The sequence below is a fragment of the Crocodylus siamensis genome, chromosome 15 (assembly GCF_052110815.1).
Source record: "Crocodylus siamensis isolate JL-2025a chromosome 15, ASM5211081v1, whole genome shotgun sequence".
Lineage (NCBI taxonomy): Eukaryota > Metazoa > Chordata > Crocodylia > Crocodylidae > Crocodylus > Crocodylus siamensis.
In genome coordinates, this window is record NC_143409.1 from 35147440 (window position 1) to 35162872 (window position 15433).

The following is a 15433-nucleotide window of genomic DNA, read 5'->3' on the forward strand; positions in this document are numbered from 1 at the left end:
CATGTGGAAATAAATTTAATAATAATACATTCTTCCCAGAGCTCACTCTTGAGCACTGGAGTGGAGAAAGATTCCATCTTCATCTAATATAATACAAAGAAAGAACTTGAATAAACAGAAATTGCAAATCCTTTATATGATATATTATCCTTTATATATATTAGTATTACATATTAAATTATACATTATCCATAGATAGATATAGATACTATTACTTGTTATAAAGTTCCCTTTTTTGTTCATATATTGTTTGGGAACAATCTATACAAATTTATTCATAAGAGCTTTCTCAGTATATATGAATAGATTCAACCTATGGATACATTTTTATATAACATTTTTTAAAATTAATTATTCTGTGGGATTAGTTACTGGGTATTTTTCCTCCCTCATGACTGGATAACTGAAAAAAATGTAAATAGAAGACTACAGAATGTCAAATAGCAAATAATATGTTTCCAATATCCATTTTTGGACGAACAAATGGCATTAAGATGTTGAGGATTCACAATCATTTTCATGATTATCCTAGGGCCCTCCAAACACATTAAAAGCAAATTATTGGTGATGCTAGAAATCATAGCAACTGAAACTCATTGCTTTTATTCAATTAACTTTTCACAATGTATTCCTTACAGCATTTTGAATATACACAAAGCATGCTGTGTTGATATCACTGGGTGAAATTTTAAAATACTTCCTAAGAGAAAAACACTGTAATCAAATGTAATGGAGTTACAGGGCCTTGCTACACATTGCATTTTGAGCTGCTCAAATGTTGATCAGTGTTAGTACTAGCTTGAAGCAGTCACATACCTTGGGCACATCCATACGAGCGTGGTTGTGTAGTATGTGGCACTGCAAGGGTGCGCTGCCTGCCCAGTCCAGTGTCCTCTGAGCTGCAAGGGCACGCTGCCCAAGCATGCACTGCTCCTTCTTTCCTGCAGGTTTTTTGACCCTTGGATATCCAGGGGTCAAAAAAAGCTGCGGCGGGAAAAAACAGAGCAGCGCATGCTCAGGCAGCATGCACTGCTGAATAGCAGAGCCGGGCCACCCAGAGCCACAGTGTTGCTGCTGGCCAGATTCTGCCTCACAGGATCACTATGGCTGCAGCCCAAGGAGGCCCCCAGACCCCAGATAAGCCTCCCCATTCCACCAGCAACTTGCCACGCACCAAAGCGCAAGTGGCATGGTTGTTCCCTGGGGACAAGTAGCCGCAGCGCAAGGTGTGCCGCTGCCACTTTTCCCCAGGGAACCAAACATCCACACACATGTGGACGTGACCCTTAAGGTTAAAAACCTTCTCTGACTGTCGCCACGGCCCTGCACAGCTGTGACTTGCCACTAAAGGACTGGTGAGCCAGGACAGCCTTCTCTCTCTGCTCTAGGTGAGGATGGGTGCAACCTGGGCTGAAGGGCAGGAATATGAAGCAGGGAGGTGGAAATTCAGTGGGATGGATGTGGGTAATGACATGGAAGGTGAAAGGGAAATGGGGATTACTGGTGAAATAAAATCAACCACTGAAGAATAAAATAAAAAGAAGTTAAAAAATTAATTTAAAAATAAAAAGGAAGTAAATTAAAGACGGTCTTATGTTTTACTAAATTGGGATTAGGGTGTGGGAGGTAGTGATCATGTTTCCCTTGGTGGCTGGGAGCTGGAAGCGGTGAGGGAAGGTGGTTTTGGGGGAGCTACTGCCCCTTCCCTAGGAAGGAAGCCCCAGCTCTCTGGGGACCTGCTCCCAAGCCACCCTAGATCTACTCCCAGATCCAGATGTACCCTGCCACCTAGCTAAATAGCTTGTGCTCTGCAGGCTGTTTGCATGGGGTTGCACCCCTGGGATGGGAAGTTCACACCCCTGTGGATGGGAGGGGGAGTTGGCTTGGTGCCAGAACCACTCCCTGGCCAATAGACTTGGGTGAGTAGAAAGTTTATCCATACAGAACAGGAGGGTGGGGAAGGGAACACTGCATCCTGGGATGCTGAAGGACTGCAACTTCAGCAGCTCATCTGTGAGGTGTAGCCACACATATGGAACATGAGCTGAGTAACACAGAACAGAGATAAATCTGCTCTGGAGTGGTGCAACTTTAAGCTGCCTAAAGTGTCCTTAAAGTTTCAAGTGTTAATGTGTAGACAATCCTTTGGTTAAGAGCTCCAAGAGCTGCCTAAAATTAATATGTAATAAGGCCCTCATATTAAGTTCTTTTTAAGCTTTGTGTGGTCTCCAGGGCTGCCAATCCAGTACCTTTCAACAGCTCCAGACTTCATTTAGTAGCTGAGAAAGGCCTAAAAACCCTTACAGAAGAAGTCTGGGAGTTGAGAAGAGATTTTTTGAGAAGAGATAACTTTGTGGGGGTCTGTTTGCAAACATCTTCCCATTGTGGGGAGGATCCTGCAAGTAACCCCACTAGGAATTTTACAGGGCTACACTATGTGGATCTTGGGAGATGTGTAGAGGCCAGGGGTGCCAAACTCATCCTGCAGGCCAGATGAGTAGCAAGGGGCCAGTCCCTGGGCTGGATCCAGCCCACAGACTCCATCCCTCAACTTACCTAATCCAGTGGCTACATCTGGGACCTGCACTGTGTATGGTACGGAACCTGGAGGAGCTGGAACAGGCACCAAATACAGCATAGTTCAACCAAGCATCAACTATGCTTCATGCTGCAACTGCTTCCACCAGACTGTGCTGCATGCAGTGCCTGCTCCAGCCAGTAGGGGTGGGTGAAGCAGACCCTATTTGATTTGGATTCAGATTCGGCCCAAACCAGGGACAATGATTTGATTAGTTGATTTGGATCGCTGTCCCTGATTCAATTCAGCCAAATCCAAATCTGAAAAGTCAATGCTGATTCAGAGAATCAGTGATTCAGACACAGGTACAGCTTTAAAAGTTTTTTCTACATGCCTTGAGGTAGCAGGCACAGCTAGTGATCACTGCAATGTTGGGGCAGATGGAGCGTCCCACAGGAGTGCGGGGAGGGGGGTGCTCCACGTGCTCAGCGGCAAACCCAGACATGGACCAGAAGTACTTCCGGTCAGGGTCTGCTGGGGAGTGTACTGGGGGGTCCCCCCATGACTCCCCAGCTCAGTTAATGACCACAGAAGGACCCTGGGTGCCCCCCCCAGACCCAGGAGATATCAGTCAATGAACTAGGGGGTGCAGGGGTGGGTAGCCCAGTGTGCTCCCCAGCAGACCCAGAAGTGGACCGGAAGTGCTTCTGGTCCACATCCGGGTCTCCTGCCAAGCACACTGGGGAGCCCCTCATGCTTCTGTGGGATACTCCATGTGCCCTAGCATCGCAGTGCTCATGAGCCCCTGCTGCCTAGAGGTACATAGAAAAAACATTCAAAGCTGTCTCTGTGTCCAAATCTCCAAATCTTTCTGAATCTCTCTGAATCTATTTGGAGGGTTCCGATTCTATTCGGAGAAATTAAAGAGTCCTCTGATTCAATTCAGATTCAGCTGCTGAATGAGGCCAAGTCTCCACTGAATCAAATCAGGGACCAAAGCTTCGCACAGCCCTACCAGCCAGTCCAGGATTCATGCTGCATATGGAACCTGTAAGCACCACATGCAGCAGAGGTCCTGGATCACCTGGAGTGGGCACTGTGTGCAATGCAAATCCAAAGCAGGTGCTTTATGTGGCATACTCCAGCCGGGGAAGCCACAATGTGCAGTATGACTGATGCTCTGGCCAGACTGCACACTGATGCTCCGGTCCAGCTACTCCAGGATCTGTGCTGCATACAGTGTAAGTTCCACACTGGCTGGAGCAGCCACTGGATCAGGTATACTGGGGGAGACGTAAGGTGAGGAGGTATGTGGGCTGGATCCTGTTACACAGATTGCCAATTGATCAAATCATGAGTGAGACCTGATGAGGGAGGATAAGGCAAGATGCCACACACACACACACACACACACACACACACACACACACACACACACACACACACACACAGAGTCATACCCCCAATTTCTGTTCTGCGCTGGTATACGTTACCAGTTTTACTGGTGCTAGGATCAATTTAGTGGCCAGCCAAGTTGATCATGAGTGGGAGCTGGGCTCCTGCTGGTCCATCTCATCAGGCAAACCAGTGCTCCAGGATGACATGCAGAACAAGACCCACAATCGATATGTCTCGCCCTATCTTTTATAGCTTTGTCAATTCACCCAGTTCTCTGGGCTTTTGCTAGGTTATCACTGTGTTATTTCTTGAAAGTTGATTGCTGTTGTTCTCTCGCTGTTCTGGGGCAGATTCTATTTGTTAGGTCTTTTATCAGTCTGCATTCTTCAGCTAGTCACCAGTTGATGTTTTCCTTTTCCACAAACACACTCTCACCCATTCAGCATACAAAAAAGTAAAAGGTCGAGCACTTATGTCAAGCTACGGAGCAATACAAAATGGAGTTTCTTAAGGCAATACAAAACTCAAGAAAATACATAAGATTAAAAGCAATAGGCAAAAAATCTATTTCCATGTTATTTACCTAACATCCAGCTGGTATTTATGCTATTTGCATAACAATACAGCCCACAGACCTCCCATGCTCCAAGGGCATGTACCATGTCCAGTGTGGGTCTGATCGGACCCAGGGGCAGCACTTTGGGCTAGATGGTGGGGCTCTATGGGCTGCATGCAGCCCATGTTTGACACCCCTGGTAAAAGCAAAACTGCCACCTCATCTCTGTGCCTTCACATCAGCTCTGGCCCCATCTGAGACTCCAGGCTCTGAGACACAATGCCCTGCTTCCCCCAGCATCGTTGGGGAAGAATGATTTCAAATGTGGATTCTTATTTGTTTAGAGGCTTCCATAGGGCTGCTATGAGAAGAACAGTGCAAGAGAAGTGACTGAGCATCCCTTCCATGCAGGAAAGGGAAGATCCATACAGAGTGATAGGTTTAGGTAACCTAGCCAGGCAACCTAGGAGCTGCAGGCTTGGTGATGAATAAAAATGCACAATCATATTGCACACAAACATACACTGCATGTGTACAGGCACTACCCACCTAGCACACACTGGCTTGCACATCCCCAACCTCCCTCGTACATGGTTGATCATTGCTCTGAGGATTGCGTTTAGGAAAAGGGTGTACCAAAGGGGGCTGCTGAAATTAACTCAGACCCCGCATAACTAAAACAACTGCACAGTGAGCAGTAGAAACGATATATCTACTACATAATGGGGAACGAGATACAGATACCTGAGTTCTCACTTTCCAGCACTGCACTTACATGGTCAGTAGTCCATAGCCCATATGAAGATTAGTGCCAGTATAGCTCAGCAATCATTAAACAAACCCTAGCTCACGTGTAAGTGAAATCACTTACTTTCACTTACACAGATGCTGAGAAGTACAGTCAGGCCTTGATTTACATGGTATTTTTTAGCACAGTTTCAGTTATGCATGGTCAATTAATTGCAACCCTTTATTTTTGTACATGATATGGATTCACTTTTACACAGTGAAGTGCAGTCAGGCAGTGAGAAGCAAAGCCTGGCATCTTGGGGAAATGTGCGCAGCTAGTAAGTCTGATGTAGTGGGAGGGAAGAGGCATGGGGGGGACAGATCAAGGCCCCCACAGTGAGGGAGGAGTGGGGCAGGGGCAGACACTGCCCAGCTGGGCATGGGACAGAGCTGTGGCTCACCTGGGGGACATGTTGGGGGGCTCCTGCTGCTGCGCTCACCCTGGGAGGGCATGGAGGGGCATGTCCCCCTGGATCTGCATGGGGCAGGGTGGGCAGGCTGCAGCTGCAGGCTGGAACTGGAGCTGTGCTGGGCTTTTCTCAGCAGGGGCTGGGCTCAGGGTAGGCAGTGGCGGCGCTGGGCAGGGGTTACGGTGGGGCGGGCTGCAGTCACTCCAAATTTCACTGTGGCCTCCCCACCCCCCATACCCCCTTCCAGTGCTGCCACTGCCCACCTTGCACAGAGCCCCAGCTCAACCCCTGCCTCCACCCATGCACCAAGAAGATCCAGAGTTGCACCAGGCAGGCAGAAGTGGTGCTGGATGGGGGCTATGATGAAATTTGGGGTGGCTGCAGTGCCCCACCACAGCCCCGTCCCAGTGCTGCTGCCACCTGCCCCAAGCTCATCCCCCACTGAGAAAAGCCCGGCACAGCCCCAGCTCCAGCCCGTAGCTACAGGCTGCCTGCCCTGCCCCTCCCCACCCCATGCAGATATGGGGGCACATGCCTTCCCCATACCCTCCTCGGATGCACACAGTGGTGGGAGCCACTCCCACCCCGTGCCCCCCGGACAAGCCATGGCTCTGTCCTGTGCCCACCCCGCCCTGGCTGGGCAGCGTCTACCCCTGCCCACTCCTCTTCACCATGGGGGGCATTGATCTGCCCCCCCCATGACCCTTCCCCTCCCCTTCCACTATACCAGACTTACCAGCTGCACGCAGCTCTCCAAACTGCTGGGCTCTGCTTCTCACTGCCTGCATGCTGTACTGCAGCTGTGCATATACACCAGCATCTATCAGCCAAATTATTGGCCGCATCTGGAAGCTAAATCCTTATTTCACATAGACCCTTGGTATCTTTTTACATGATTACTATTTGCACAGTGTTTTTTCAAGGACATAACCACTGTGTAAATCGAGGTCTGGTTGTATAGTGGACTGAAACAGTAGTAGAAACAGCTAAATTTCTGCAACTAGAACACACAATGAACCAGAAAACACAAGCTCCTTTTTCAAAAGAAATCTCTGTCAAAAACTTCATCTTGTAAATTTTCAATGAAGTAGGGTAGGAGCTTGACCTCCCTGTCTGCTCCCCAAGCCCTGTTATAGCGAGAAAATAATTTGGTATAACAGTTTGAAAAGAAATGTGTTAACTGTTCCAATCTTGTGATAGTAAATGCTGCATCATTTAATATCCACTTCGTAAGAGTGTAAAAAGGTATCAGCCTTCCTCTGCAAGTGGATACATTTTTTTCCTGAAGAAATTCTGGAAATCTTTTCACATAAAGTAAATACTTCTCATGTTTCCTTCTTAAAGTTTAAAAAAGAAAAGGGTAGCACAATTCAAAATTGTTACATTCTAGTAGCTATAAGGAAGATGTTCTCCATCTGTTCTCATAAATATATATTTTTCAAAAATATATATTTAATAGTATTTCCACTGTTCAAAATTGACAGGAGAAACAACTGCATCTTTTGTATGAAATACAGGGAAAATTCTGCACTAGAAAAGTGAATTGTTTCTTAAAGAAATAAGCTGGGCAGTACATTTATTAGGAAAATTAATTCTTGTACAAAGGGAAGCGTGAAACTTATGCACCAATTCAGACCTTATTTGAAAGCAGAAGTGGGACTTTGTTGATGGATAAATCTTGTACTGCTTTTTGCACAGGAGTAAATTTTGTTCCATAAAAATGAAAGTAAGTTTACCATTTCAAATGTTTCAGGCTTAGAAATGCTTTAAAAATACAGCAATTCAACGACGGGAAAACATGTATATAATCCTTATCATCCCTCCTGGGTGGAGTGCTGCAAAAACATTTGGGAGTGTTTTATCCCACCTGTGTATCTGTACAGCTGCATTTTTGAAACATTCGAAAGTGTTGCATGTTCACACTCTAAGTGAAAACTGTACGTTCAATATAACCTTTGACATGGTTGCACATTAGGAACAAGATGTGCTAAAATTCACTTGTAACATAATTCCATCATTTTAGGGGCATATTGGGTGCTTACAGATGCAAAAAAAATAAATAAAATAACAGCACTTTACTTTAAACTTGACACATTCCTGTGCTGCGCCCTGCATATGCCCAGAAGAGGCAGCACATTACTTTAACTTGGCTCGCCAGATGTCTTTACAGTGGGGCTTTTTTGGTGCTTTTACCTAATAATCAGTTTTAGCTAAAAAACCCAAAAAGCCTGCTGAAGCACCCAATCTTTACAGACGCTACAGAGCCAGGTTGAAGTAACATGCTGTTTCTTCTGGTAAAGTGTATTTTTTTAACATCTGCAAGCTGCCACTATGCATAATAATTCTATAATTTCTGGTTAATTAATTCCTTATGTTTATACTCAACAGAGTTGAAAATATGTCTATGAGGTTAGAAGAAGTAAATGAAAGAGAACATTTTATGAAAGCTTCTCTTCAGACAGTTGACCTTCGACTTTCTCAACTGGAAGAGCTCTCTGGTCGGATGGTGAATGCTCTTGAAAAGCTAGCAGGTATTGACAAATCTGAACTGATGCACACACGCTCACGGGCTTCCTCGGAATGTGATACTGCCTATCTCCTAAGGCAAAGCAGTGTCAACAGTTCTGATGGCTACAGCATGTACCGATATCATGTTGGTGGCGATGAATTAATATGTGATGACAGTACTGCCCCCATGTCACCAGCCTTGGGATTACGCAAAAAGGCATATTCTATTGGTACAAAAGAAGAGAAAAATGGAGTGGGCTCAAAGATGCAACTGGTTCCAGGACGCCATAGTAGTCTCCGCTATGCCTCCAGTGCTAATGCAGTTTCCACTACAGATGATGGTAAAGCTACAGTAGAAATTGCAAAGAATGTTACTAGACCCCGTTCTGGTTCAGCTGGTTTTGCTTATGTGAAGCAAAGGATTTTCAAGAGTGATGAAACAATTCCTCAACATATTAACCAGTCAAATATTGTTATGAATGGGCAATCAGTACCAAAACCAAATTTTCAGAACACTCAGTTAACTGTAGAAAGGACCAAATTAGAAGCTACTATCTCTTATCCCTTGGAGAAATCTAAGGAAATGCGCTATTACGCTCCTGAAACTTTCAGTGCTTATCAAACAACCATGATGAAGTCTAGGAGTTTTATATTTGCCCATGGAGGGAAATTGGTTGGAGGGGTTAACAACTGGACCACAGAATATAGTACCGTATTGGATCAAGTGGGCCCTTCTGCAGTTGAACAGTGGGCTAGTGAATGGAAATACGACGTTGAACAGGAACTCTCTCAGGAGCGTCCCCCAGAATATCCTGGTTTTGTGTGTGAAGCAGAAAGGCAGGCAGAACAAAAACAGGTACTGACAGATACGGAAGATGACAGCGATGTTGGTGAAACAGGTGTCAGTGCCTCTTACTCTTCCACACCTGTTACCAACAAGGCTGAGACGGAAAATTTATTGTCTGTGAAACCAGACAGAACTTGTGGATTCCCATCTGTACGGTCAAAGAGTTTACACAGCCATTCACAGAAAGGCAAGTCCACGAAGGACAAATTAAATAGACCAGGACATGCCAGCAGTGTATCAAGCCTAGTGGTTGCCTGTGGCAGTGAAGAACAAAATGCTAAGCAAGACAGTGCTTCCACTGAAACAGAGTGCTAAAATGGCTGTCAGCCCACATGGCAGCAATCATCAGGAATCTGACTGGGTTAATGTAACCAATTTACCACTAAACATAACTTTTTTATGTTAATTTCTACAAAAGGATTGTGCATTTACTGATTTGCTATATTGTTTATGCAGTAGAAATAATAATGTTCTGTTCTTTGTGGATTGGCTGAAGGGGGGACATTCCTTCTAGGGGTGGATGTAAAGTTAGGTAGGACTCACAGATGCTAAGTGCCCAGGGCTTTTTGAGCCTTGCTGCCCCCTCTAACTGCAATTCATGTTACTGGATCTTTGTTAGAGAATAATGACAAATGGGAAATATTTTCATTACAAAGGTTGCACACGCAGACCCACACACACACTCTCTCTCTTTTCCACTGGGAACTTCTGATCAGCTGTGGTCTTTATTTTTACACATCCAACACATGCACATTCTTATGGACAAGTGTTCTTTAGACCAAAAGGAGTAGAAAAAATGCAAAGGAATGTTTGGTAATCCCAGCCCTTCACCTCTGATTTCTGGGATAGTGATTGGTTATATAACTTAGGAATGTACAAGCTCAAGTGACTTTTGGTCAACAAAATGGCTATGAATGGAAAAATACAGGTTCTTCCAAACACAGGAGTATTTGCAAGTCATTGATTTGATTTGGTAGCAAAATATGTGACCTCTCTTAGAACACAGGCAATAACATTTTGTTTTCTGTTACTGCTCTCTTAGTATATAGGCATATGTACAGTTAATGTTACACTTGTCAAATACAGGTGATGGGCTTAAACTGTGGCTTTAAATTTAAACTACTGCCTTCACGAGGTTGGCTTACAAGGAAAATATAACTTGTCTCACTCTATCTCCACCATGCAGTTGGTCCAATAAAAGGTATCACTCAAAGAATCCTTGCCTCAATGAAAATACAAATATTGTAAATGGCAATGATAATTTTTCCAAAATAGTAATGAGGGATAAAAATAGAAAATAACCCAAGATTTGCATTAGTGGCTTGCATAATCACAGACTGAATTAGGGCTGCACATAAATAAAGTTTATTTAAGTAAATGTGAAGGAAAATGGATGTCAAATATAGAGAATATAACTGAAAAATGTAGACACCTTTGAATTCAAAACTGATACAACAAATCTTTCTTCCTTTGGGAATTTCAACATAATATCACTCTGGGGACAGAAGCAAGTATACACCATATTACCTGAAGCTGGTTTTGTGTAATTCCAGACCAGGACATATTTATTTTATTTCATTTTACTCTTTATATGAAAAGACAACCTAAATGGCTTCAGCAGGCTTATTACATGCAAATAATGGAAGTCCAACCTGACTCTTTCAAACAGTTCTACTATAAGACAATCAGAATGATTTCCCTAATCTATAAGACTTAAACTCTATGCAATAAGAGCAGACACTTAATACTGTTGAGTCAATGGCAAGACAGCCAATGCTAACTGCAAAGAGAAAAAAGACTTATGGAATAGGTTCTGCCACTTTCATGAATATAGCTCTGAATCTCATGGTTTACAGACACTATTTCTCACACTCATGACTTTCAAATGTGAATTGTTATACAGAGATGTTGTTGAACAGCAATACTAAAATCCATTTGCAATATGTTATTAAATATATACTTTGATTGCCTAGTTCTTGCATCTATTTTCCAGGATTGCTTCTGTAAAAGATTCCTCTCTAAAATACTGGTATGTCTTTTCTTACTGTAGAGAAATGTACCATTTAAAAGATAATAAGAAAATATGGTTTACACACAACTGGTACCACAATTGGTAACCAGGATTTATGCATTTGTAATTTTACAAGTATATAGTTAAATATATATATTCTTTCATAATCACTTTTACAGAACTGTAGGTTCTAATGTGTTTACAGTGAAAACTCTGTTACAATATTTAAAATAAGAGAGTTTTTGGCAGAATCGAGTTAGATATCAATGGCTTCAAATTTTTGGCATCTGTATAAAATCTCTCCATTTATAGCCTGTACCTATATTCTGCAGTGCTGGTAAATGTAAATGCAATGGACATTTCTGAAAGTTTATTCTTCCTTACAGTTTTTCACCAGCCTGATGTTATTCACAGGCTTATCAATTCTACTGTTATTAGAAAATAGGTTGTTTTTTCTTTCTTGAGGGCTCTTTTTATTCAAATTTGCAGAATCTGAAATTTGCTTTTGTAAAGCTGAATGACATTGGAGATTGTTTCACTTTAAGATTTAAATCTGTATGAATTTTATGCAATTACAGTCATTTTGTATGTATAGTTAAAATGTGTTATTTGCAGTTGCCTTCTTGCTTGCCTATACAGTCTCACTAGAAACTAATTTATCAGAAAATCCAAAAGGATATAAAGGTTTTCAGTTTTTTTGCTAAATAAGCACTGTTCATTTTGATATGTTGCGTACATGTACTTGTAACATCTTTATAAATTGTTTAACATTATGTTTTGTTTGCCCAGTCATTTTCTAGCATTTAAATTATTTCATGACTCTGAAAAACTATTTTAGCTTGCATTTAATGATTTTCTGTGTGTAAAACCATCAGTTTTGTCTATGCATGAAATGGTCAATTGAATTATTTTATAGAAGAATAATATCAAAAAAGTATGAAATGCTAAGTTTAAAATAACAAATCTGTCATGCTGAAGAAACTGAAAACACCACAACCTGTCTTTTCCTTCTTATAGGATGTATGAAGTACTTTCTAAAGTAAAAACTGATTTAATGATTGCCAGTAATTTTGATATAGGCAATTCAACATAATTCAATTTTGCACCCACCTGTAGAGAGAATTCTTCTGAAGTCAGTGTAGTGACTCCGTATTTAAAGAGATAAGCCTTATACTTTGTTAACACTATGCAGTGTAGTAGCATAATAAACCCCATATTCTCTGCTGCACACCTCAGTAGGATTTGTAGGCTCTAAAGTTAAACCTGCTTCAAGTTCGGGTAGACACCTTCCTAGCTATACTGCTATAATGGGTTCCATGGGAGTGGGAAAATATGCAAATATGTGCCTGCACATTAAAAAAAAAAAAGTTTAAGGTGTCTTTTTCCATGCATCATGTTTGTTCCTGGATATATGATTCTAACCTCATCAGTAACCTAACTGAACTGGATGGATCTATAATACCCAGTCCAGAATTCTTGCCCACTGCAAATGTTCACAAACCACAAGCGTCACATCCCCAAAAATGACAGTTAAAAAAAAAAAAATTTAACTTCTTTTTGTTTAATTTTGGGTTAATGTTTTGGAGGCATTCACCACAAGTATAAGCACTGTAAACCCCCTTTTTTTAAAAATTAAAGTTGAAACTATAAATCATATGATTCCATGAGCTTTAAGAGATTTGTGATAAAATTATGATACAGAATAGGCACTGAAGAATCTGTTTGGCTTATATTTGAAAATTGCGACATGAATTTTTTTTTTTAGCAGTGAAATTACAACTAGCCAAAAATGGACCTTACTTTCTGAGGGGGAAAAAAAATTAAATGGTTTTTCATCTGCTTTTGCCAGGTTCCCTGATGAGCTAACTCCCTGGCATTTCTTAATATTTTACACAAAAATGACATTTTAGAAGCAGGAGAATCAAAAATGGAACTTTTTAAAAAACCTGCTGGGGATCCAGCCAGTCAATGGGGATCACAGAAGTAGGGGACAGGTAAGCAGGCTGCAAGAACCCAGGCAATCCTGGGGTGCTGCATGGCCTCCCCGCCAGTTGATGGGCTGGCCTGCAAGCTGCCAGGAAGCCAAACATGCACAATCACGTCAGCCTGCCTACCTGCCACTAAAAATTTTGACAGAATTAACATGTTTCTCCAGAAAGTTGGTTTCTGTCAAATCACTCTTTCCATGGAAAACTGTCCTGTTGGAAAATTTTCAACCAGCTCTAACAATAACTAGGCCTGTGTGAAGCGGCAAGTATTCACTTTGGATTCAGATTCTGTCGATTCAGAGGGACAGTGATTCGATTCAGAGATTCAAATCACTGTCCTGATTTGATTTGGCCAAATTGGATCCGAAGATTCAGTGCTGCTTCAAAGATTCAGCCATAGACTAAACAGGCAGCAGTCCTCACCACACTGGACACAGCTGCCTCCAGCTGATATGTCTGTTGTGGTGCACAGAGTGGGGAGAGAAGGGGTGTGAGGGAGGGAGGGATTGGGGCTGGGACAAGCTGCCCAGCCAGGGCGGGGGGGTACAGGATTTGGGGAGTGGGGCAGGAAGGTGCAGGATGCAGGCACAGCAGCGCTGGGGGCGGGGGCTATGCCCTGCTGCCACTTGTCCAGCCAGGGCGGGGGGTGCAACTGCACATGCGGCTTACTCCAGGCAGAAGGGGGCAAGTGGCAGCAGGGCATAGCCCCTTCACCCAGTGCTGCTGCGCCCGCATCACACGTCCCTCTGCCCTGGCTGGGCAAGTGGCAGCAGGGCATACCCTCCACTCCCAGCACTACATCTCTCCCCTCCCCATTGTGTTCTTCTTTTCAATTCTTTTCTCAATATATACTGCTGGGAGAAGAGGGTTCATACTGAAGCTTATATTTCTTTTTTTTTTCTCTCATTTGCTCCTTTAAATAGTGAAATCATGTAATACAGAACAATGTATATAATATATGCAATGGTAGATTAAAAATCTTAGTAAAGAAAGATTTCAGTTACAGGGGTCAGCTTTTAGATGCATTCATTTATGTAAAGTAGTATCTTAATTCTTAAATAATCAGGCTGATTTCACTGAAGCTATTCACTGTGCTAAGAATATTGCAGTTTTGGCCCAAGTTATTCTTAGAGGGGAAAAAAGCCATAACAATAGATCATCTTACAATGTAGAACCTCAAATGAACAAGACTAACAAAAGTCATCACTGCGGACCCTGGGTTTCTCAGAAAAAAATCCCAAATTCTCTGAAAACCCCCCAAATTCTCTGATTAAAAAACCCCAAATCCATGTTTTCCTGCAATTAAAATGAAACGCCAATATCTACATAGGTATCAGTTGAACACAATGTGTTATTGATATAGTTACAATTACAAACGAGTTTGGAAGCCTACTAGTGCTTCAATCGTTATAAAAAATTCTAAATACCTATATATTTTGGCGTTTGATTTTGTTTTATTCATCATGAAAAATCAGAGCTCCCCCTGCCCATTTCACTCACCAGGACACAGGTCCAGCTGCAGCTGTTTTCCCCACTGCTTTGTGGCACTGAGCATCCCTAATATGCCAGTGCCCTGTCCCTGCCCCTGCCCCTGCCCTTTACTCCTGATCTACATCCTCCAACCCCTCCCAGCCCTGCTGGTGCCCCTCATTCCCAACCCACAGCCCCCTGTCCCTGCCAGTGCCCTTTATTCCTGACCTGCTGCCCTCAGCCTCCAGGCCCCCCACGTGTGGAGCAGAGGGTGTGTGTGGGGTGGGGGGAGTGGGCATAGACAATGCCATAGGTGATTTGTTGGGAGGGCATGGGGGGGCACATGTCCCCCCAGATTTCTGCACCCACAGTGGGGCACAAGGCTGTAGCCTAGTTGAACAAGCATCAGGCAGGAGCCGCCTCCACAGCCTGGTGAGTGGGACCCAGCGCAGGAGGGCAGAATGGGGCAGGGAGGCTCAGTGCTGCCACTGTCGCCAGGAACGCTGCACCACCATGGCCACCAAGGTCACCCCCTGCTTGATGCCACAGTTGTGGGGCACAACATGCCACCAATGTGGCGGTTTACTTTGGCAGCCATGGTAGCAGTGTTCCCAGCAGTGGCAGAGGCACTAGCAAGTCTCCCCACCCTGCTCTGCCTGCCCATACCAGGTCCCCCCACCACTGGACTGCAGAGGTGGCTCCTGTCTGGTGCTGATCCAGCAAAGCTGCAGCCCCATGACCCACTGGGGGCAGAAATCTGGGGGAGGCATGTGCCTTCCCATACCCCCTGATGCATCACCTATGGGCCCAATCCCTCCCCGCAAGTGCGCATAGCGGCAGGGAACCATCTGTGCCGCTCCCCAGCCAGGTCCTGCAGCCACAAGTTCCTGCCTGCTCCAGGCCCAGCCCAGGCCCAGGCTCCAGTACTGCCTCAGCTA

The 15433-nt window shown here is 43.8% G+C and overlaps 1 protein-coding gene across 1 annotated transcript in view; it reads left to right on the top strand.

Annotated features, from left to right (window-relative positions):
- TRPM1 (transient receptor potential cation channel subfamily M member 1) overlaps nucleotides 1-12288 on the top strand; it is a 130764-nt gene extending 118476 nt beyond the window's left edge. Inside the window, exon 26 of the mRNA XM_090028377.1 lies at nucleotides 8060-12288. Within this exon, the coding sequence (XP_089884503.1) occupies nucleotides 8060-9341 (1282 nt within the window). The 3' untranslated portion in view covers nucleotides 9342-12288. The remainder of the gene's footprint in view (nucleotides 1-8059) is intronic.
- Nucleotides 12289-15433: the final 3145 nt, after the last annotated feature.